The 25,575-nt window shown below is 38.4% G+C and overlaps 1 protein-coding gene across 9 annotated transcripts in view; it reads right to left on the reverse strand.

Moving 5' to 3' along the window:
• The window catches only part of LOC120722328 (CUB and sushi domain-containing protein 3-like), a 249,206-nt gene that overhangs the window by 160,830 nt on the left and 62,801 nt on the right, over positions 1-25,575 (reverse strand). For 7 of the 9 annotated variants that reach the window (XR_005693406.1, XR_005693405.1, XM_040013299.1 and 4 more), the window contains exons 4-7: positions 21,765-21,959; positions 10,346-10,592; positions 1,364-1,476; positions 18-95 (exon numbers count right to left, since the gene is read on the reverse strand). Coding sequence is in view for 7 of the 9 variants with exons in the window: in XM_040013299.1 (XP_039869233.1) it covers positions 18-95; positions 1,364-1,476; positions 10,346-10,592; positions 21,765-21,959 (633 nt within the window). In the remaining 2 variants the exon portion in view is untranslated. The remainder of the gene's footprint in view (positions 1-17; positions 96-1,363; positions 1,477-10,345; positions 10,593-21,764; positions 21,960-25,575) is intronic. The other 2 variants (XM_040013302.1, XM_040013300.1) reach the window with 1 other exon arrangement.

Raw genomic sequence — 25,575 nt, forward strand, 5'->3', positions numbered from 1 at the left:
AAAAATAAAAGACTTACTCAAAGACAGTTTGTTAGTGTTGTCCTTTCCTGGTAATAATTTTACCCCTCTGGATTTAAGCTCTCCAGAGCTTTTCACTGGTCGAGAGCAATAGAAAGAGTTCATTAGATAAAAGAAGTTACAGTATTAGATGTGAGAAGATACAGTACAAGTGTTTCTTTCTCTGGATAATACTTGGTCCTATGAAGAACATCAAACTGTAATTGCTTTTGCTCAGCATCATCTTATCAAAAGGCATTAGTCCGAAGGGTATGATGCAATCTAAAGGGTTGCCCTGGCAATTCAATCAAACCTAGATTATGTATTTATTTGTTTATTATGTTTGCCTGTTGATATAACTCACACATTTTAAACGGTGGATGGAAATTGATTGGTCAGAGCGTATTTAATGGTTATAGCTTGTAGTGGGGACACACACACACACCATGCAGAATCAAAAAGCCGCCCCAGGACTGCAATGCTGCTTATCTAAAGAAAGTCTAATTAAACACAGCAGGGGCCAGATTGCAAACAAAAGCCAGGTGATGCAAGTGGCTGTCATCATTAACAGAACAGCCATGAGCGGTAAAATGGTGTATCAAGCAAAAACCAAGCAAAAACAAGGCTATTTGAATTTGAAAGTACTGGAACAATGCCTCTCCTCTGAATTGCACTCTAGGTCAGCTGGTTCTTTCCACACAAGTACAAAAGAAAGGAGGGGAATCTATTTGCTGATTCGATGAGAACTAATACATGCTTCTAAGCACACTGCTCAATAAAACCTCTAAGTGCTTGTCTGTTTAAAAATATCTATGTTCATATGAAAACTCATAAAAACTGCTTGACCACTACATAGTAATTAAAAGGAGAGGACAAAGGTGACTTTTCATGCACCTGAATGAATGCTTGTCTTACATTTACAACGATTTGCCACATGCATGTTATTCAATGTTTGTATAGAGCTTTATAGTGAACAAGCAGATTTCAAATCTGTTTTAGGGCTACACTTCGAGGCTAAGTATATGCAGCAAATAGTCCATGCAGCACATACACTGACTTAAAGTCAGGCTATAAAACAATGAGAGTGTAAGAGACTATTGAGCTGTAGTTTTGCGAGGGTGAGAATATATATATACAGTATTTACCTCTCAAATATTTGATTAACAAGGTGCTTTGAAGTCATTGATTTAAAGCAGAAAAAGCCTTCATGCCCTCTACAGAGAATATTAATCAAAGTGTTTGATATTCAGTTAACAAAGATCAAAAACATGTTTTGTAATTACAGTGTGTTTTTCCTACGATGAACCCTTTTGTTCATGTAGGGGGCCCTCTATTACGATGTGCAAATGAAGCAATCATGTCTTACCTTGATACTGAGCCCTGAAGCCTTTGTGGCGGTGGTTGCTCTCCGTCACAAAATGCAGTCGTAACCAGTTTTTGTTGCTAATGATGGGTGCTGGAATATTCATTCCAGTTAGCCTGTGTGTAAACAGTCAAACAAACAAGAAAAACAAGAGAAAAAATGTTGCTTTTTAATTTAATTTACTCCCTGTAATAAGTGTTAGTTAAGGAGCCCCTCATAAGACACCTATTTACAGTATATACATTATATTATGTCTTTATAGGGCATTTCCATATGGATTAGGAAAACCATGAATAAAAAGCTGTAATTTTTCTTTTACGAGATTCTTTATGAGAATGGGAGATCTGCAGCGCACCAGCTATAGGGATGGGCCACTGAATGAATCATCTACTACTAACATCTGCTAATTATGTCATGCCTGGAGAGAAAAACTGTGCTCTTAAAATAAAACCCAACAACGAAATCTAAGAAATCTGGCAGTAATTTGACTGTGTATATAAATACATATGTGAGGGAGTAAAAGGAAAAATCAGCACAAAGAATAAATGTGAGGGTACCTATGTGCACACGTGCTGTCGGTGTGCTGTGGTGCTGTTGCAAAAACTAGTTTGCTTGACTGAAAGTTTCTGTGTGTTTTCACTACATCTGTTTTAGTGTCTTCAGCTGGTTTTAGATCAGAGCTTTTATTCTGTGCTTGGCCACAGCATCAGGGATGCTCTATAATCATAGAGGCTTGTAGCTGCTGGACCTTTTCATTTCTCTGGCTAACCAGCTGTTTTTTTCTATTGCTCTGTAATCACTTCACCATGCTCTGTCATATTGCAGTCAATAGCACACAATGCCATTGTAGCTATTAACCAAGGGCTTGGGACAGTCGAGCCCTGTGCTCCCAAATTGTCTCTCTCATGAAAAATAATGCGTTTCACACAAACCCACAGTTTATGTGCCTGCATGTGTGCCCACCCAGTTGCATGTCTTAAGGTGTGTGCAGTCATTTTTTTTTTTTTATTAAGGTTTGGCTACGTAATTTCTTTGGCATTTACTACCGAGCAACCTAAGGGGCAGTAATAATAAGTAAAATGAAAAATAAATGAAAGTGACAGTTGGAAAAAGAGGCAGGAACACAGTGATGTAGAAAAGTGAAAGGAAAAAGGTGACTAATTGGTGACCATTGCAGATTTAATAAATGCATTAGTAAGTCTACTTGGCATTTGATTTCTCCTTACTTTGATTACACCTCTGGTCCCTGCTGTTTAAACGTGACCTGCCTTACCTCAGACTGAAACATGTGTCAGGCAGATTACAGGCTGCTGAATGCTTTTGTTGTTCTTTGGTTTTACTTTTTGTTGATGCACAAACTAGATGAATTTTTTGAATACTGACCTCTTTAACCCAAATTATCAATCACACGGGGAGATGATGGCAGCTTCAAGAGGGAAGTTAAAGGGTGATTGATTTTCACACAAAAGCTGACCTTTTATCGCAATGCGTCATTGATAAAATGCTAATGGCACTAATATACAGGCAGAATGAAAAAGAGCAACTTTCAAACAGCTGTAGGAGAAGACTTTGCTGCCATGTTTCTTGTAGCGAAACTGCGAATTATTTAAAAAAAAAATCTGCTCAAAGTGTGTAAACAAAATAGATCGATATAACAAAATTATACCCATCCAGAAGTAGCGGTGGGGTTACAAATTTAAAGCCTGTGGAAACCAATATACTGTTGTCACAAAGGGAGAGTTGGCAGACAGAGTAAAACATGATCCGCCATCAACAGTAAATCAAGGCTTAATGGCACCTTGCAGATATCTTGCTCCAGTGAGTATAGTTTTTGCAAGAATGTGCATCAAAGTCAGTAAGCCATTCTATTAAAGTTATGCAATAACTCCCTGCTATAAAAAGAAATGCAGGTACATTGTGAAAATACATTACATGTATTGTGTTGTGGTTCCTGCGATGCTTGGTTTGCACACTCCCTCACCACACGCTCAAGCTGCTGTTCCCAGTGAGGACAGACACCCAAATGAACACAAACGTGCTCACAGGCTGAAGGCTGCCAGAGAAGAAAAGCCTCGCAGCATCTTAAATTTCTTATGTACCTATATGTGAGTTTTTGTTTTTAGTTTTTTTAGTTTTTTTGCAGAAATATTGAACATTGTATCCAACTAACATATGTAAATGTGTGCAACTACTGATGAGTATATTATCTGCATTCTATTGTTTCTTCCATATTTTTTTTATTGCACTTGTCCTTGTTTGTCCAGTTAGCGATACATTTTTTAAGAGCAGCCAGATGCTTGTGCCAAATAATTCAGTGGTGCTTTGCAAAACATTGATGCATGTCACAGGTATTCATTAATGTAACTGTCATTGAAACAAATAAATAACTCGGATGCCCAGTCTCCTTAAGACAGACGAGAACAAGTGAGTGCTGTCTACTGTTTTCTCATTCTACCTCCTCAAATACAGGCAGTGAAAAAGATGAGAAAATCCAACGGGGATAAAAATGGATTCCTCACATAATGCACTGCCTTTCTATCTCTGACTCACTCAGGCTGCTCATTTTATGCGATTGGTTTTATCCAAAATTTACATACTTTGTATTGCTGATTTGGGGCCAAGACCTATTGTTTCATAGGTTTGCAAGGCACTCATGACTAAATGACTGAAATGTGCATGATTTGATAAGACAGCGCCGAAGGGAACATGGCAGTTTTATCAAAATACTAACTTTCCTGGTCTCAGCGTGGAGGTACTTTGGCCAAACGTGGCCCAGAGGCCATGGCAATGAGCTGAAACCTCTGGGGTCTTCACTTTCTTTCACAGAGATGAGGGTTAGATGTTGGTGTACCACAGATAATAAGCGATCAAACTTATGAAAAAAGGAACTCCCGGGTGATTTTTATCTTCTCCTCCCACATATGTTTTATAAAATCTGACAACAGGGAGTAGTTCTAGGAATGTTTTATGTGATAAGGGAGAAGCCGTTGCTCTCCATCACTTCCGCTGCTCCCTCATCAGTTACAGCTCAGGAAATGAACTCAAGCAGATTGGTGCCTGTTGGCCCGCACCACACTGGTTTCTCATAACAGGATTGGTGTATAACCGGCAACTACTCACATTAATTGCTTAACCTGGTATCTTTCTCTGAAAAGCATTTAGCCGCTACGCAAGACTATATTCGGTGAACCAAGAAGGAAGAAAAAAAAAAATCTACCCGACTGATCAAAGACTGTAACAGGACTCAAACTGTGAAAAAAGTAGATGTTAAAAAAAGTAATTTAAGAGTATGCTCTATAAGCAAAAACTGTATCTAATATTTGCAAAGCCTTGGAGGTTTTATGCTCTGTGTCTACATTTGGAATAATGACTGACGTGTAATCTACAGCTTGTTGTTTTTGCCCTTTGTGAACAGGGCTGAACAATCACATTAAAGGTCAGAAGAATAACAAAGAACTGCTTTCTTTGGCTTTGCCAGACTCCACTGTTGGTTTTTGTCAGATTATTTATTTATTTATTGTGTTTGTCTATTTTCATGGTGATTGATGTGTATCCTCAAACTTCCCCAGCTTGATGGAATCAATAAACTCATTTGCAGAAATCCGATAGAAATCTTCAATTGATAAACGGATAAAAGCTGGTAAGAGGTGTCAGGAAAACACATGTCATTCCTTGGGTCTGGAAACTGTGGATTTCCAACCATCCTGTAAGTCTATAATAACGTCTACATTCACTTACAGGAAGGTGGTTGACAACAATGGGTAACTGAGAGGTTTTTTTTGTTTTTTCAGTTTATACATGTGGAATTACAGAGATGTGGAAAATATGAATTGATTTGAATGTGAATTATGTTTCTCTGACCTGCACTGTCTTAGGTATAATGCAGGACTTATCCAGGATTAAGGTTTCTAAATTTGACACTACTTTTCGGTGATCACATTTATATTCATGCTATATTCGGATATAATAACCTAATATTAATATGTAATGCTACAGGTTCAAGGGAGGATAAGAAGTTGGATGCCATTTCAAGTCTTTCTGCCTGATAAAAAGTTTGAGGTTTTAGGCTCTAAATCATTGCTAAGCAGCTGTAAACCTCAAGGGTAAATTGACAGTTTACTTGTCTCTGCCTGCAGCTGGTGCTATATGTTAGGATGTTTGAGAGTTTGCCTGTCCAATGGCCTTGCACACATTCAAAAGACACTCATAAAAGAGAGCGAGCAAAAGCAATGAATTTTATAGACACGAGAGAATCGCTCGCACTGAATCGTGTTTGTTTGCTTGTCTGTTTGTTTACCTGGCGAAGTTGAAGCCATCTCTCTAAAATTCTTGCCCCCGCTGCACTCAAGCTCACTGGGTCCCACTTGGATTGTTGGGCTTAAAACAAGAACTCTGTCTGACAGCCTCTGACATTTGTAACGTATAATAACATCATCTTGGAGTTTCAAGTGATGCATGGTCACCATACCCAGGAGAGAAACCGCTACAAATTCAATTACTGCTTTGTAAATGATTTTACCTTATAGAAAAATATAACATAACAATTTATACCCTTAAATTAATGTCTCAGTCCGCCCAGTATTTAATAGAGGAGTCTCCAAAAGGAGATATGTTCATGAGAGATTTTATCTGACATGTAGATATATAGTTTATTGCATATTTTTAGTTATAAAAAATGTTTTTGCAACACCACCAAAATGTCATCTTTAATTTCATTTAAGCCAAAGATGTTATAATGTACAAAAATGTAAGAAAGCCCCTATTTTTGTTGGAAAATGTACTTGATTTATTAAAAAAAACAAAAAATGTTTATTGCATTACAAAGCTAGCAGATGTTAATTATCAGAGTTTAATGCAGGTTCTGCATGAATTTAAATTGTTATTTATTTGAAACATGGGTTATAAAAGACATGCCAGATTTACACTATTACAAAATACATTTTAATAGCATTATATATACGGCCTCTGTTAAACGCTTTTATTCTGAAGTCTGTTGTTTTACGAGCCTTGCTTCACTCATGCTCGGTATAGAAATGTGTGACACAGCACAGGAAAGCCAGCCAAAGGAGCAGACAGAGAATCCCGGCAGTGCACAAGACGACCATGATGCAATCAGGAAAAAATAGACTTTCCAAAATGTCTAATGTTTCTTGACTGAGCTTTACTGTCTGCAATAGTTCTCAAAACTGTGTCTGAAAAATATTGTTTACTGAACAGTGTCTGATGCATACACGGCAAATAATGCAAATCCTCATCCAATAAACCTCTGCGCAGTGCATCCACACATGCTGGGTGCAACCTGGCCTGTCAGCAAGCAAAATTTGCCCCCTTAATGATAGCGGTGACTTTTCCATCTTTGCCCTGTAGATCATCATCGATAGAGCTATTATGAAGTTTAATCATTTATCCATCAGCATACTAAACCCCAATAATAACCCAGAACATACATAGCTTAGCATCGTCAAGTTAAGAATTCATTGGAAATTAATAAAGATGAATAAAAATCTATCTTTTAAATGTTAATCTACAAGATTCGATAAATTTAGGAAAGTTTAAAAAATTTGTATTTATTAAGTGTTTTTATCTCTTTCGCTTAAAAAAGTTTAAAAAAAAGGTAAGTATGTTCACTTTGGTCATCATCTAGTTTTCAGCTGGAAAGTAGAAGCCACAAAAAAAAACCCCACAAAGCATTTCCAGTGGGGCTCGAAACCTTTAAAAAGGAAACCTATTTCTGTCAGTGAAAGAGTTAAAATTGGAGCTTTTACACCTATGAGAAGAGGGTTACGTGATGGCCTGTCAAAACACATCAGTGTCATCCCGTATCAGCTTCCTGCCACGCTCTTCTTAGTGCGTCAACATACAATACTTAGCAGTCATCACCACACCCAGAGCACCTCTCTTTTTGACTCGGTCTCTCACTGACACAGTGTTTGCCTCTCTCGCTCTCTCTGACTCAGAATGACAACTCTAAGGGACAACAAAGCTCGCTAGCTTGATGATTGATTCGATTTTCTTTGAGCCAATTATAATTAACGCCTGGCAGGATCAAATAAAGCACAGGACAAAAAGGAGATGAATAACCTTAGCCTTGAGGTTAGGGGTTAAACCAATTTCATACTTCCTTGTTTCAGATTAGAGTGATTTCTACGTCAAACATCTACAGAAAACCAGAAAAAATCCTGTCTAAACAAAACTCTGTCAAAGATTTTTCATTCGTGTGCAATTTGAATTACAGCAACAGCAAATTTGTGAATTTATTTAGCGTTCCAGATCCACGAAGCATATTTAAAGTCGTTTATTTTCCCAACAACTGTCTATGAAAATTCATTAAAGGCATATTTATCACTTCTGTTTCCAACATGCGGCTGTTTTACAAGCAACATGCATAACTATGCACATAAACAAGGCTGCACAGATGTTTCAACAGAACATCTGTATTGACCAATATCACCTTTTTGACTCCCCGATGGCAGAGGCCAGTGTTTTGTTTTTGTTTTTACATGTGGGATCTAATTTCTTAGAGCTGTGTTAAACTTGTTAACTCATTAGCAGTAAAATGGTTCACTTATTTATTTATTTTTACAGATTTCTTTGGTTGCTGGCAGAGAAGGGAGGGATGAATGGCAACAAAAATGAATAAGCAATAAGCAGAAAATGGCCAATTGGCTAAATTGACATTTTCAAGCTTATATCTCCCCAGGATTTCACAATCTCTGCATCCTAAATAACAAACCTTTGTTCCTTTGCGTGCTGTAAGATGTCAATAGGCAGCCCAGTTGTTATCAGAAGAACTAAGAAAATATCTTGAGGCGATACAGCTTCATCTTACTATGCATCAACCTCTCTTTGGAATAAACTTTGAGTTGCAAATCTCCTGCAGTCTTTACAGCTACAGTCTAAACTTATTTATTCTCAGTTCCCATATCATTTTTGTCTTGTTTATAATAAAACTTTGTCCAGTTATTGTATTGCACAAAATTGCTCAGCTGGAATTTTTTTTTAAGTGAATTAAATGTGATCTGATTACTGTATTAAATGCCATTGTCGTGCCAAGTGTATGTATAAACTAAAGCTTACATTTTAGATCACCTATATGAAAAACAGAGGCTGCAAAATAGTGCAAAAGTTCATTACAGACATTCAAATCTTTCTTTTTTTTCAGTATATGGCCGCCTTTATTTATGGTGGGACAGATTTCCTGGGTCAGGTTGTGTTGTTCTATCATTCTCTGTGAGTTACCCCATTAGATGTTTAAGTAGGGCAACATACTAGGCCAGGTCATAGATTTGCTTTTTTAATTCTTTACAACCTTTAGCACAAAGCCAGTTTAGCTCACTGGATGGAGCAGGCAATCCATAAGGGTAATGCAGAGGCTGGGTTTGAATCTCCCCCAAGGGCATTTAATGTGTGCCTTCCCCTGGTCTCTCTCTCAGCTCTCCTGTCTTGGCTCTGCTATCCTATTTCAATAGAGGCTAAAAGCCCCCAAAAATATATTAAAAAAGAGAACTTTAGTATGATGTTGGCAGTGTGCTTGGATCATTATCATGCTGGAATATTCCTTTTCTGCCAGTCTTCTGGAGACTGGGAGTCATCATGTCAGCTAGTATTTTGCTATATCCACAAGCATTCATGGCGCCATCTATCAATGCCATCTCCCCAACACCTTTTATACTTGTGCAGCCCCATATCATCACACTCCCACCTCTGCATGTCACTGTCAGAGCTATGTGATGTGGCTCGTCTGGTCCTCAGACAAGCCACACACACACACACACACACACACACACACACACACACACACACACACACACACACACACACACACACGGTACGACAGCACAGCACAACCATTTTGTATTTAAAATGCTTGTGTGGGCTAAGGCCAGTGGATGAATTTTAGCAGCCACTGCTTACACAAGCTTATGAGCTTATAAGTTAAAGGGAACACTTACCACTGGTATATCCTTCGATTTAAAACTATTCTTGGTCTGCTCCCATTTTACTTACTGACACGCACTTGCGCTGAATTCAGAAAAAGGGTATTCAAATTCCTTCCTTGCTGCAAACTCAACTGAAACTTAAGGAGCTGGTGTCACTAAATGAATTTAAATGACTTGGATGTCATTATTTCAAGCTGCAAATGTTTTGCTTGAGTATTATTACCCCTGTGTTTCCCATTAGACAATGACTTTTATTGATGCTTTAGGCTTTACTGGTGATGTAGTTTTGGTTATATGTCATACACTGCTACAGCCTACTTAATTTGTGTATTTTTGGTTTGTGTGTGTGTAACTAGTATACACAGCTACTGTTGACTGTACTCTTGTCTGTTTCTGGTTTAACAAAAAAACTTTAATCCGACTGGGAAAAATGACCAGCACACTGACTTGTTTTGGTTTAAAATGCAGGTGCACTACTTTTCTGTTCATTTTTATAATTGCCCCTTCAAAACCTAAACATTTACTGGACCTCTCAGTATTTCTTTGCCTATTTTTGGGGAGTTTTTCCCTTAGACAATATGCCTGGGTTTGTAACTGCAGCTGTGGACCTGTAAAGTCTACTAAAAGACTAAATGTGATATTATTTTACAGAAATAAAAAATGTTTTATTACTTGGTTAAGTTTCATGTCAATAAAACCTGACTTTGTACTAGCAGCCCAAATGAACAATGATAAAAGTAATAAATGTGCCATGATTTTACAGTTTTACTCTAATACTAAAGCCTGTTTCTTCTTTGCAGAAAGATAATGTGCTCTAGAAAATATATTACACACCTTAAAACTTGTGGAAACCCAACATCCAATGCTACTAACACAATCTTGTCTCACACTAATCACAGACACTTTTCTTTTAACACTTTGTCAACACCAAACATACTGTACACACCACCTGTCATGGTACGACTCTTAATATAAAAAAACTAAATGCTCATTTGATGAAATACCAGCGCTTCCCGCCCTCATTCCTCCACGCAAGTCAACTCACCAGATGGTCGGCAGTTCAGATCCCTCGATTTCCAGATAATCTGACTTCTCCTCCATTTGAAATTCAGTAAACACTAGAGAAATAGTGTCTCCCGGATCTGCCAGGATGGTCCACTTGCACTCCCCGCTGCTGCCCAGGCCCCCAGCACCTCCACTTCCGCCAGCGCTGGGGGACTCACCACTGGGGAAATCGAAGCTGGAGATGAGCCCGCTGGAGCCCCTCAGGGTGCCACCGCATGTGTCCTCCGCTGTCAGTCACCAAAGAGAAAAAAACGGTCGGGGAGGGGTAAGAGAAGAACAGACACATGGTCTCTGGGTTATTTTAGACCTGTGACTGCAGGCATAAAACATCTGTACCTGTCTTCTCAGATAAATACAAACCAGAGAAGGACTGATAGAAGTAGCAAGTGGAGCTGTGCAGGCCCTTTAAACTCATTATTGTTTTCACACATTCACAAATTGTCAACTCCACTATGCAGAGCTTATTTCAGCACAACTGTGGGACTGCCGATGACAGGAATCGCCAGATTAAAAGGTCAGCTGTGTTGTGTTTATGAGGGCAAGAATCATGAAACATTTAGTTGAGTGGCACCGAGCAGAATAATTTACAAATTCGATGGGTACTAATTTCGTCACGATGAGGGTGTAATATCCTAAATATCTCCTGCGCTTTCTCTGATAGTCATAAATTCATCACTGCTCCCTCTGAACCCCACTCATATGTCAAAAAAAACAAAGAAACAGAAAAAGTGGTCATAAACAGAGTTTAGAACGCTGTTAAAAAAAAAAAGAAAAATCCAATGTGGGGTGCATGGCACATCAGCTGAATGTTAATGCGGTCTACCATAACAGTGGCTCGCTCTCTTTCACTCCGTGTCCCTTTCCCCCCACAACTCTTTCTCATATCTCTCCATCTCTCACTTCATTCCCCTCCTCTGAGCCCTCTCACTTTTCGCTATTATTCACCACCCTCCCCTCTATCCCTCTATCCGTTTCTCCTCCCTAAAGAATTCTAATGATGGCAGGGCTTTCACAGTTTTCACATCATTTAAGACTAATATGTGACACTCAGCTGTGCCAGCTGAAACCTTTGATGGCTCAGTGCTCCACACTGGGCTGTCAGAACTGCCAGCCTTGGAACATTCCTGTATGCTGCATCACATGATTGGTCAAGGAACAAGGAAGATGATGTATAAAAATTTGAAAGAAGATAAAGACGGGGGGGGGGTGCAGACATGAGCACGAGCTGCTTGTTAGTTTGATCCATGTCCTTTTGACACATTAGCAGAGCTACTGCAATTGATCAAAGTCTTTATGAGACGGCCAGTAATTGGAAAATTGATATGTACATGTACGATTCATATCAAGGGCAGACTTTGTAGACTATCCCAATAGGTAAGCTTGGTTTAGGCTCATTTGCTGAATGCCAGCAGCCTTGTAATGCCAAAAAATTGTAAAGACATTTGTTTCTGGATTAAAGTCATCGTACTCTCCATCATGCTAAAACTTACCCTGAGTGGCATATGGCGTATCTCTTAAAAGTATTTAAGATGACATTCCAAAGAGTGCCCCACAGACTTGTGGAGTAATTGCTATCGACTGAAATTAAAATGATATTAAAGTGCTTCTGAATCTGACCAGAGGAGCAATATCATATTTCAACCTTGATGATAGACAGGAGGGCTGCATAAAGTATCCCCATGGCCATCAAAGAAAATAGAGCTAGGAGGAAGTGTCAGAAAAGCCTGTGATAATGAAAGGGAAGGGAAGAGGGTATAGGACATGTAATGGGAAAAAAAATAAGTGAGAAGGGAAACAAACAGGAGTATAGAGAAGAGTGAAAGAAACATTGGGTTTCTATAAGAAACAAAAACAGACAGGGGAGAGACAAGACAGACATGGAAGGGGGAAAATGAAAATGTCAGAGGAAGATTCTGCCAGCAGGCCTCAACGCAAACGTCTTCACATGTCAAACTAAGCCTCGTTAATAATAGGATCTTTAAGATCAAGACGTGTTTTCTACATGCTGATTTCTACCTTACTGTTAACCTGTCAAAGTCATTTATATACCAGCTCTCAATGACACAGCTGACAGTATCATAACACCAGTTTTTTGATTTTGAAAGACAAAGTTAATTTTGACTGCTGGAATTTTTGTCTCCCCCTACTGGCAGTGACAGCAATCACGTAAACACTGTCAAGGTTTCCCTGACATTTCAGACCTAGTCTTTGCTCCCAAGTTGGCGCACTACTAGTTCCTCAGCAACATTTGTAGTCTGCTAACTCTCTGTCGCAATCATTGCTGATTAATTTAAAATGCATCAGTACTGGTGCACCAGCGTGGGAATATAGCCCCAGACAACAGAATCTGGTATAATGTAAAACACAAAGTGATTTACCTGAGGTTGATTGGCTTAATCAGTACTGTGTGAACTTGTTTGGCAAGAGCTTGAATAAAGGAGGTTCATTTATATGCTAAAGTTCTGCACCCCACTTTAAGGGATGAATTTATTCTCGTAATTTTACATGATGTTCACACCTTTAAATGGAATTCTAGCGTGGCGGTGATGGCAATAATTATGAGTTATGTTGCGAGTTTTTGAATGTGTTCAGTACTGAATTTAATACATCCTGGAAGGCTTAGAGAGCTTCTGAAGGCTCCTTCCATCCCCAGTAGTCAGTGGGCACTTCAATCAAATACAAAATGATTCAAGAATTCTTACAGTTTAATACAAAACACTTTTCCAGTTTATTGGAAACTTGCAAGAATTTGTTAAAGCTTCAGAAAAGTTTCTAGTATCTATTTTTTTCTTCTTTATCCTCAGTTCAGAATTATATCAGAATGACTACATGACCTTTGCATGGGTTACTATCAGAATGCATGGTGGAGGATGAGATGGGGCTATGATTTGTTGACATAGACTGAAAGAAAGATAAGAGAAGATGTCAATGTCAAACAGGAATTTGGTGCAAAGTGTTTACCTCAATTTATTTTATTTACCTAAATTTTAACAGTGAATCTCTGTCTAAGCATATAATTATCCTTGGTAAATCTTAATTCAGTATATTATTATACAGGCAGGATATTTTTTAGTGATACTGTATATATACACAGCTCCCTGATAAGGATTTGATGAATGTATGCATACAGTATCTATGATGGCAATATTATATTCTGGTTAGCTACGGTTAAATTCCACAGGCATTTAACGAACACTGTGTTTTAGTCTTTGGTCTTAAGAACAATGACTGTGCAATGGTGTTCTCTAAGAACTGAAGAAGCTTCTCAGACGAGAGGTGAAATGTCTTCAAGAAACTTAAAGAAGTCCAGACACTTTTCTTTCCAAGCTCCTTAGATTAAGATGACCTGGATGACTGAGAACCTTCACAGAAATAATGCATAAGGAACTTAACTAAATGTTAACACTGCACTGATGGGGAAGACTGTACCACATTATTACGACGGCACTGTCAAAGTTTCAAAAATTCATAAAAAACAATCCAAAAAAGTCACAGGTATTATTGAGTTGCATTAAAGCAGGAGTGGATATTTAATTTCCCCACATGGCTACGTGTTGTGGAAGCCCCAACTTAACTGAACTCAATTCTGCAGTGCGGCCCACCACAGGCAGTCCCAGTTTCTTGTGTGGCCCTGTGGGAAAATTAACTGCCTACCCCTGCATTAAAGAGTGCAATTTGGTGTGGAGATAAGAGTGCAGTTAGGTGTGCAAAAAAATACAATGTCTAGCACAGGAGCATACTGCACAACTTCAGTCAGTAAAGACTTCAATACACAGTTGAGTTGGTGCAATATGCAAATGAGAACATTGCATGATAGAAAGTTAAGTCACTGGAGGAGGCAGGATGTGTATATTTTTGTATATGTGTGTGTTGTAGTGACGGTGTAGACAGGGTCCCTTGTTAACGGTTTGACAGCTCTGGGGAAGAAGCCATTTTCCAGGCCTGTGGTGTGTGCATGTGTGCATGTGTCCTTTAGTTTCTAGTATTTTTAAAGAATTGGCAGTCGAGGTGGGTCTAGTCAGAGTTGATATTAGAGGTTTGCTCAGATGTCGAGTCCAGCAGCTTCTGCCTGTATATATTTGAGCACGTCTTATGGAAAATTGCCAGCAGAAGTGATAATGGAGGACATGTGTATCATTTCTACCATCGTTCCAAAAGCAGAGTCTGAAAACATTTACTGTTTACCAGTCAGACACACAATTATAGCGTGTGTCTGGCACTGAGAAGTATTGTGCTCTGGAAGTGTTTCTGCTACACAGACTGGTATAAAACTGAACAACAACACAGAAAAGAACAGTTATTATGAAATGACCACTAGACCGCACATTTATTTATAAAATTGGTGAAAATTATAAGCACACAAAAAGCTTGAGAGTCTGATAAGGCCGCATAAACACAGTATTTGTGAAATCCATTAAAACTGACTGCATGTACTTGGGATGCATTGGTAGGTGCAATGACAACATGGGTATCTGATCTACAGGATGAAAATGCATTTTATTCATTCCTGTGGGGATGTTGGGTAATTTCATTCAAACATGCACACTATCTTTGATTTTATGTTGCTCAAGCAGCAGACAGTAAATGGATTACAATTTAACTTTTCAACAGCTGACAATGATCACTAAAAAGCTCATCACAGCAAAACAACCATATTATAGATGCTCAATTTGCAAGTCAGGGGAAAATAACAGTAAAAAACGAAAGCTAAGCACATGTCACATGCCCCGAGGTCCACCTCTAAATGGGGTAAATAAACTGCAAATGCACAACCAGTACAAAAAAAACATGTTTGTGATCTCATATCATCGTCAAACATGAAGGAATATATCTAACACAATTGTCCAAGATTATATAGGACAACTGCCAGGACCTAGGGGACTTGCATGATGAAATATGACATATAAATCAATCAAATATCAAAATACAGCAGTGACTCACACCGCAGTAGATAACAGTAAATTGAGTTAGGTCTTGAAGTGCATGGTTACAGTGAGCAGAAACCGCGTGTTGTCATCCCTGCGGTGTGTTTATGTTCGAGCTTGCCACCGTGGCAAATGGCATCAATGACATTATCATACAGAAAGGTTATCCTAAGAAAAAATAAAGAAATAAATCCTATTTTCACTGGACATAAAAACAGGATCCTAAGGTTTGTTTTTTTTAATAGCATCCTTGTGATTTTTCTCTGAAGTGGTTTCCATGATAAAACACATGCTCTCTGATCACTGCTGAATATAATCCAACTCGGGATGTGGCAGCAAGAAAACGCGAGTGAAAGCCTGATAGTTACAAAGATGTTATTTGCCTTTTTTTTGTGGGCTGAAGAATAAACATGGCATAAATCATTCAACATTAATCACCAATATTTATGGACAGGACTTCCTGTAGGCAGATAGACGCCCACATTTATAACTCATTAACACTCAAGGCTTCAAGTGGATAATTCCTTACTGATTTCCTAATATTTACTGGCAGTGTTTCATTGGGATGCACGGAAGAAATTAAGATACGCTTTGCCAACAAGGTTTATCAACATACGAGGCACTGAATGTGTTCCTTTGCAAATCATTAGAGCATGCTCAAGATTAAACGAAAAAGCATCTCTTGCTTTTAAAAAGGTGACAGAGTTTTTTAGGGTTTTTTTTCCTTAAAGATGGTGGCGAGGATTAGGACTGCTTTAGCTGAGCTCATTTACATCCCCGGCATCAGCTATCTAATGCTACTTGAGGAGGGATTAAGCCTCTCTCCCCTTGACTTTGATCAGATATACAACACTTGTCTTTCTGCTTAGAAATATTCACCCCCACAGATAGAGGGGAAAGAACTCATGTATAATTTTCTACACTACCTCAAGTTTTTTCCTTTGTAATAATCCCACTGTTAATGCAAAGGCAGTTACTATGTCTATACTAAGTCTCGCATTTACTCAGCTGCTAGTCATGTTTAGCATGTTTAACAGGATCGAGGTGTGTGAAGATGCGATGGATATTCCATCATTGATATTTTTGCGGGTCATTTCATTACTGTGCCCATCTCCATTATTTTAGATTTTAAAATGAATTATGGGAGAAGTGGAGTACGATTCAGCGAGAAAATAAACATGACAGCACCAATGAAAATATCAAGGCATATAAAGGATTTGGTTGCTTTTGTTTTTAGCAAAATGTACTGCTCTATCATCTCTCAATTAATTTTGAACAATGGACGTTTACAGTGGTTAAAATATAAACTAGTGTTTTAGGGTTTTAGCAGCAGCTTTAGGTGGAGATACTGGGCTATTCTCAAATCAATTCCAACTGTAGAGGACAACCTAGCACTCAGCTGAGCTGAAAAATCCTGCCAAGGGCAAGTGGAGAAGTCCCACTTTGCATAGCAGAGAGTTGAAAAGGTATGACAGGAAGAACTGTGTTTAGTCACGTCTACTCACGTTATTTGGCACAAAAATGTTTTAAAGAAGCAAGGTTTTCTGTGGCCTAATTTTTTATTCTGTTAGACAGTTGCTGGCAGCAAGAATGACAGTGTATCAATAGACCATATTCTCCTGTTGCCATGCTGTCCCTGTTTGCTGTCTCACCGCCTGGTTTAATGAATGTCCTGAGACAATTTAGATTGAAGGAATCAAAACGGGCAATTGGGAGGAGAAGCAGTAACTCACAATTAGAATAGCCATTCATTCTCCATCTAACAGCCTCTCTGCTTGGAGTTTATTCTTTTTTTCTTTTACATCAATCCTTCAGCACCTTTGACTTTTATGCCATCCCACTCATATCTACTTAGCTTTGATTCTCTGTGACTGTTTCACACATTATTGTTTCTTTAAAAAAGGCAGTGCTAGCTGCTAAACACATACTTATAATTCATCTATATGGAAAAATAACTATAGTAGCAATATGTTAGCTTCACAGGAACTAAATGGAGAATGAAGATTTTTTTGTGGGATTCCTTCAGATCTGGCAACTGCTACATATTGTCTAAGCTATAAATTCTATTGATGTCAATAAAAGAAATAAAGAAATGTGATGTTAGTGTGTTGATAGTCTGACTTGCAGAGATATTGAGCAAAAGAAAATTGTGGTAATTTCTCCATCTTCTATGTTGCGCCCTCAGGGTTAACACTGCAGTGACCAATTTTAATTTAATTAAGGCAAATATTCTCATATCTGATAATTCCACGCTCGTAAGTAATGACGTTTAATGTTGGTCAAATTTGGTTTCTACAAAGATTCATTAGCCATCTTTACACACCAGCATTTGCATTGGAGGTTGGTATTGGTCATCTTCTTGCACTTTTCTAATTTTGCTTATCCAGGTGGTGTTGGTGGAGAGGTGTGCAAGGTTGGATAACGCACAATGTGAGTCATAGACAGAAAAGCGGAGCTTTGCTGGCCTAGGTGCATCAGTAGGTAGCAACAGAGACACAGAGAAAACCATAGTTATTTTTCACTTTTACAGCTTTTGCCACCAAGAGAGCACTGAATCACAATTATCGTTGTTTGGATAAGGCAAAGACAGCTAAAGCCAAAATCCATGATTAGTGGACAGATATCAGTGGAACAGGTAAAACAGTATAAGGTTAAATCATATGTCTGCTTCTCTTTATTTCCTTTTTAAATTTTCTTTATAGATTTTTGGACGTAAAACAGCTAATGGCAACAGTAGGTTAATAAGATACATTCACTAACTTATTTAAAAAGTCCTTAGCCTTGCATAAAAAAATGCTTAGCCCTAGCAGCCCCCTGGGCTTGTAATACAACTGGCAGAAACCCCGTCTCCTCATAGTATGGTATAATGTTCACATTTATAATCAATGTAGCCAGCCGTGCAGCATGTTCTGATAGCTTTGTGTTGTGTTTCAAGCAAACATGGCTGAAACCCCTACGCCGTCTCCCCGGTAAAAACTCAGTAATCAACCGTAAAAACAGAACTGAGACGGACGGTTGTTGAAGCTGTTCGGGTCAGACAGTCTCTTACAAACTGAGAAGTACAGATAAGCTTATAGCAAAGGATGAATTAACTTTAGTATTTTGATTTTAGATAACGTTGTTATCTAAAATGAAAACAGAGCAGAATTTTCCCCAAAACTGTTTAAAAATGAGATAGCGCTGCAATGTTGGTTTGATTTTAAAATCATGTAGCAGTTAACTTGTGAGGGGTGATTGTCCACTCAGGTGCAGCTGAGGGTTGGTGCAGCCAAAATGATACTTTCTACCTCCCCACCCATCTAGCATCCAATTCGAGTCAGCGCCACAGCTGCTCAAGCTCAAAAAATGCCCAAGTAGATGCATATCATCATTATTTCTGTAGGTTCTACAAGCATAAATGTTTGACCATGCTGTTAGACAGGGCTGCAGAAGAATACTGGAAGAAAAGTGAACGAGAAGGAGAAAGTAACAGCAGATGGGAACTGGTTGAAAGACTAAGGTGTTGGGAGATGGCAGGGGTGAACAGTGGATTGGAGAGAGATTTTCTGCAGCCATGTGTTTAGTGGGAAACAATAGGTGATGAGCAGAAAGGGCAGGATCTCTGAGGAAACGAGATCAAAGGACCATCTGCCCACATACAGGAGCCGGCCTGGATTTAGACGAGAGAGAGTGTGGCTCAAGCAGTGCCCGGGCCTGAAAGGAGCGATGTTTCTGGCCTGTGGCAATAGAAGCTAACACCATCCTTAAATGAAAAGGAGCCCTCCATCTGCAGCTTTTTGTTTGCTCCAAGCTTGCCATTTTTCAAACATATGCTGAGCCATTTTCATTTAGCTGTGGCTTGCACTGTAGAATGAGTTGGCATGAGCAAATTTGCTCTGCTGGCTTTGGGATTTCTTAGAATCTCACATTCAGATGGAGTGGGGAGACCTTCGCTTCATTTTTATAACTATTTTTCTTCACTCTTTACTTTTGAATGACTTAGACCCAGTAATCTAAAATTACCAATGTATTAAAATAAAATATTCAAATATTTCACACTTTTCATCCAGCTAATGAAAACTATAGGATGAAAAGTGAAGTCAGAAGCTTTTGTTTTTTAATTCAGCAAATATTGTAAGGTACTGTACTTTATAAAAAAAAATAGCTAAGCCTGCATATTCATACATCAGCAAGGCAACAAAAAAGCAGATAATTATGTTACATTGAAAGGCAGAAATCTGCACACAGGAATGGCCTGTAATCCTTCTCCTCCTCCTCCGATATTTATGTGCATATGGTGAACTACGTCTTTTTTTATGTCTCTAAAAAACGAATTAATAAATAAAAGATTTTCCCCGGCTCAAAATAATATTCCTTATACAAATGTAACATTGGGGTAAAGGGAACATGGAAAAGTAAATGAAAAGCTAAATGTACAACCTTCACCATATTATATGACATACAAAAACACTTAGCTTTGTGATGCCAAGTTAGCAATCCAATGCACCGCTGCTGATCTGTGCAATAGTAAAGACATGAAAATGGAACTGAGCTGAAATAAATAGCAACTAGATCTGCCTGTTAAAATGACTCTAAATCCTGGTTTTTATATCGGGATTGGACCCATATCCAATGAGATATCAACTAGTGCTTTCCTAAGTGCTGGCAATTTAACAGAACATTACATTTTTCATGCATTACTCTGTAGAAAACTGTTCTAAAAGCACTGAAAATCTGCCTCATTCTTAACATCCAAGATTGCATCGTAGAATTTTCCCTCACGATCTCAGAGTGTGTCTGTGCTCGTAATGGGGCACACAGCTGTGCAGCTAGTCTTGCACCCTGGTAATGATCCTGCTAACAGGAACTGGAAGTCCCATGTTTACACAGTCTTGTCAACTTCTGTTCACGTCCCTGGAGAAAATGCTGCCTGACATTAAAAATCTGGTTTTATGCTGCTGGCTTCAGTGTCCAGTGTGTCAGCAGAGTGCAGGTTCAGTCTGCAGAATAAAATCAGGAGTGAAAAGTCTGCTGCAAAACTGAATGACAATCGATTCAGCAATAATATCCCCCGATCAAGCAAGCATTCAGTTTAAGTCCATTTAGCTCCATATCTGCCTGCGTAGGCACAATGGCGGTGGTGTTTTAGTGGCCTCTGCTGTCATTAGGGAAAAGAAAATCATTTGCTTCATGTGGTGTTGAAAGAAGTGACTTTGAAGTCTCTGTTCCTCTGTTCTCTCAAATCTCTCATAAATGTTCTGCATATTAGTTATTATTGTAATTGAGTTGTTTTTGAAAATTAAATACAGCTTTCAAATGTAGCTCAATATAATAAATAAAAATTAAGATTGAAATGAAAATATTTTTATGACCTGTCTGTCAAAATCATTTGACAGATTTGAAAGTCTAATGTGACCTACAATTCCTACCGCACGTCACACCACCACAGCGGCTTTCTACATATGTAAGAGCGGATTATTTATGTCAGTCTGGGAACGGCTCTCACAGAAAGGGGTAAACTGCATAATGTGAAGCATAGTAGTCAGTCATTCATCAACCACCTGTCAGAAAAAAAGCATCATCATGTTGATGGTGTATGAGCAGAAGAGCTTGGTGAGGCAAATTAAAGATGTACAGCAACTTTCTGAATTCGGGTAACATTTTTATTTTATACGTACTGGGAATTTTCTAATAAGGAAACAGAATAAAAAACATGAAATTCTGATAAAAGTCAGAAAGGCTACTGAGTCGTAACGGATACGCTTTTTTCTTCTTCTCTTCGTTCTAAAAGATCTTAACGCTTTAAATTGATTTTGGCTTTTGCTCTTCGCTCATAAATAATAGGTTCATGTTATTTGCAATTTGGAGAATTTATGTAGTATAAAGTGATTAGACAACTGACTGAGAAGCTTCCTCATAGCCTATAGGGTGCTCATATTTGCTACACAAATCATAGATGGATGGATAAATGGGTAAAAAACACAAACTACAGTCCCTACAAAGCAGCAACATATAGCCCACATACAGCTGCACAAACCAAGTGGATATGCAGCTCCTAACAGTATTAACATATACAAGCTACTTGCTCTACAGGAATAAATATTTAATTAACCTTTTGAGCCATGGAGACTCTAATCAACTTCCACTACACGATTAAAATTTTTCCCTCCTATCAGATTGCAAATATATTTATTTCGCTAATGAGGACTTATGCCAGACTTTGCTACATCTGTGGCCCAGACAAAACAGCCATCAAACTGTCAATCTTTAAAAAGCAATTAACACTGAGCAACTTGAGGAAACCAAATGAGAGGAGTCAAACGAAACCAATCACCTACTTATTTTCAGTTTCTTGGGGGAATATGTAGATAAAATCAAGTATTCCCAATGATATCCCGCAGTCACATTGCACAGGTGGAAAAAAAAAAGTTAGAAAAAGACAAGCTTCACCTCACATGCAATTAGTAACTCATTTCAAATAACAAGTATCCTCACCTCTGCAGATTGGCACCGGGAAGTCCCACACTGACACGCCAGCTGCATTGGTGACACAGGTGAGGAGCGAATGCCCATCAAGGACATAACCTGTAACACATCGGTAACGGATCTTATCACCTACGTTGAACTGAGTTCCATTCAGTATGCCTTTGGGTGGAACTCCTGGGTTTCCACACGAGCTGCTTCTCAGCTCTGGAACATGGAAAAAAAAGAAAAAGAGCATTGATAAGAATACAAATATGCTGGTGTCACAGGGGTCCCGTAATTAGATGTGCATTAATAAATACAGTTAAAGGGACAATTCACCCTAGACTCAAATGTGAATAATTTTACTGTACTATCGTTTGGAGATATTGCTATACCCTGTTCTTGAATACAGTGGAACAAACTGGCGCTTTCCTTATGCAAAGTCCCTAAAACAAAAGTGCAAGAATCTCATCACTTGCAGATGCATGCTTCGTTCTGAAATAAGATAAGATAAGATAACCTTTATTAGTCCCAGGTGTGGGAAATTTGTGTTGTTACAGCAGTGGACAGTGCAAAGTTGCATAGAAAAATTAGAGAAAAACCACTGGAATAATATATCTATGAGATACTGTACACAATAGAATAGAATAAAATAAAATAAAATACTATATACAATCGAATAAAATAGAATACAAATGCTATATACAATTGAGTATAATACAACGATGCCAGAAAAGTGTATTGCACTTAGTATTATTGCTATTGCACAAATGTGATGCATTTGGCAGGTGTATGTTGGTGGAAAGAGAAAACTGTGTTAGGTTTTTATTTTATATTCCATTAAAGCCTCAAAGTAAAATTAGGAGTTGCACAACAAGCTACATACTCTGGTAACAGCAAGCCAATACCAGCAAACTTTGTATGCAAATGCTACTCAGATGTTTACTTCTGGTTGATGAGGTGAATTTCATATGAGAATAGAATAAAATATATTGCCCAGGGAGTACTGCAGTCTTCTCTATCACTTCACATTGAAAATATATTAAATAACATGATTATATCTGAAAGTGGCAATCAAATAGTGGCATATTAAAAAAACTACATTAGAACAATCTAAAAGAAAAGAAAAAGTAAGACAATAAAAACTGGGACATGAAAGAAGGCATTGCAGCTTCACACTATAATATTTTTTGCTGTATGCTTTTTAATGGCTGCTTTGGTTTTTAGTAGGCATCATTTTCATAAATTCATTATCACAGAAATCATCACAGCATCAAGTTTAGAGTCTAAAATTCGTAGTATTGACAAGTATTAACAAAAGCCCTTGACTGACAGAAAGAAAAGTCATGTTTATCTATATTACTCCATTAATTCAGTCGTCTTCCCTGTTGTGTTCTCTGAAAAACACTAACAACATGGCAAAATCTACAGCAAGCGGGTCTACAGTGCAGACTGTAACTTAAGGTTATGTATATAACCATGGTTCTCTGAGTAGCATGAGTGAGTGTCTCACTATGGGAACGCCTCCTGCGTGACCTCATCAGAAGCTCAAATAGGGCTTTGGAGCGTGATGTCACAGGGGTGGGCGTGGAAAGGATTTTGGCCCGATCCGCCATTTTGGGGGTCTAAGTGAAAAAGGAGCGAAAGCATAGCCATGGTTCGTTCTTGCTGTGTGGTCCGCTGCAATGTTCGATCGCACGACCGGCAAGAGAATAAGCTTGAAAAGGGTTTGTCTTTTCATTCTTTCCCAACCTGGAAGCAACATGAGGCAGCTCGTGTATCGATGTTACCAAACGAAGGCGTCTAGCCTGGATAGGAGCTGTGAGACGAGCTGATATCCAGTTCTCTTCCATCTCCAAATATCTGTTGGTGCTCCAGACATTTTCATTCCGGTAAGTTCTAAATATGTTCATATCACTCTTTATAGCCTATTAGTTTTATTTTCGATGCACTCTGAGCTCATAGCAAATTAGAACAAACATCCTACTGAGTGATTTTGCAGAACTACCTTCTATTTATAGAGTTGCTAATTATTTGGCATTATTGCAGCAAACCAGCGTATGAAATGGATGAAACATCATGACTGGGTTCCAGCGCTACACAAGGGACCTGCTTCAAACATACCACCATGCCAATCAGATTACATCTTCCATGTGAGGGTGAAGAGGTGACCCTTCTGGATAAGATGGTGAAGGTTTGCTGCGTTTGGTGAACAGTGTGGTAGTAAAACCAGGGAAAAATGAAACCTGCTCCTGTTAAATATTCTTAAGTCTTTTGCTGTATAAATAGCGGTATTTTTTCAAAAGATACAGTAAATAAAGTAATGTTAGTAGTGGGTGATTTCATGTAAACACTGTCATGATTTTATGTAAACATTTTGTCATTTGTAAACTATAGATGATTTTACATTGTAACTGATGTGATGTTCTATAAAGTGGTTTTAATAAAAAAAAAAAAGAGCAAAAATTAGTTTGTTTCTTTATTCAACTTTTGAACAGTGGTACTCAGTCAGTACATATTCAGGAAATGCAAATTATTTACACGCCAGTGCACTACAGGCATAAATCTAGACCCCTAGATAAAACATTATGGCATTATAGCAATGACAACTCCTCCACAGTAGCAGGTGGGATTTTTCTTTTTTGAGGACGGCTCCTTTTACCTGTCACTACGGATGGTCTGTTTATGTTTTGATCAAGAGCCTTTTTTTGGGCAGCTGAAGAGGAGAAGTCTATCTTATGTCCAACCTCTGGCTGTAATCTTGGTCACATTACCCAGCAAAACCCAGTATGCAGGTTCATCTGTAACGGTCCTTGTGCCACAGATCAACACTGTTGCTTCTACTTTAAACAGAAGAGCAGTGACGTGGGTGCAGGTCTCCGCGACTCCGGCCTTACAGCTGCAGTGGGCGGCTTCAACCTTCCCTGTGATGCTCACAGTGACCCATGGCTGCAATGCTGGTTCATTCAGTCTTTGAGAGTGCAGTACCTGAAACACACACAAAGTTCATTTAAAGACAAGAACTATGAGCCAAGGCCGACATAAATGTGTTTTATCTACTTTATCATAAATGTAACAAAGTGTTTAGAAAGTTAGCACATACATGTAATTTTTCATTTCTTTATGTGTCCATCTATAGAACGCTGCATGTTATAGTGTAAATCTGCCTGTTCTCTCTCAGAAACCTGCCTGCAGAAAATGAACCTAAAGTATGTAATGCAAGGATGTCATCACTTTAGAGATGGAGAAAGCATAAAGTGACAATTATGAGTCACTTAATATGATAAGGAGATTCTGCAGGTCATTAATCAATGTATAAAATTAAAATAAAATGTATTTTTAGTGACACAAGATACAAATATGGAAGCAAGATGTATAATTAGGATTATTTATAGTAAACATTAATAAATCATTGCAATTTCTTTAACCATAGAAATAACTAAATCCTTCAGGACAATGTCACATCAATGCACTGAACTCACTATGTTATCCACCTAACAGCCTCCACATGTTCTCACAATTTATGCTGTACTAATGTGAATGTTTGCAGGGAAATCAAACGCATTTTACTCATAGTACTCGAGCTGACTTACCTTTGTTTGAATGACAACTTGTACGGCGCTGATTTCACAGGTAAGGTACGAAATATATCAGGCTACGTCAATAGCGGTTGGTCTTCAGGGTTTCTACTCCACGGCTGTATTTCATACGGGTCCACATTTCCAATGCACGCTATTTTCTGCAAGTACCGCCGCTTCCCCTCTGAACGAAATCGGTCTCTATACAGTCCATTCTCTTTTGAGCTGCTTTTAAGCATCTTGTAATCGTCGTTCCAACACAG

The sequence above is a fragment of the Simochromis diagramma genome, unplaced genomic scaffold, assembly GCF_900408965.1.
Source record: "Simochromis diagramma unplaced genomic scaffold, fSimDia1.1 OVJJ01000618.1, whole genome shotgun sequence".
Lineage (NCBI taxonomy): Eukaryota > Metazoa > Chordata > Actinopteri > Cichliformes > Cichlidae > Simochromis > Simochromis diagramma.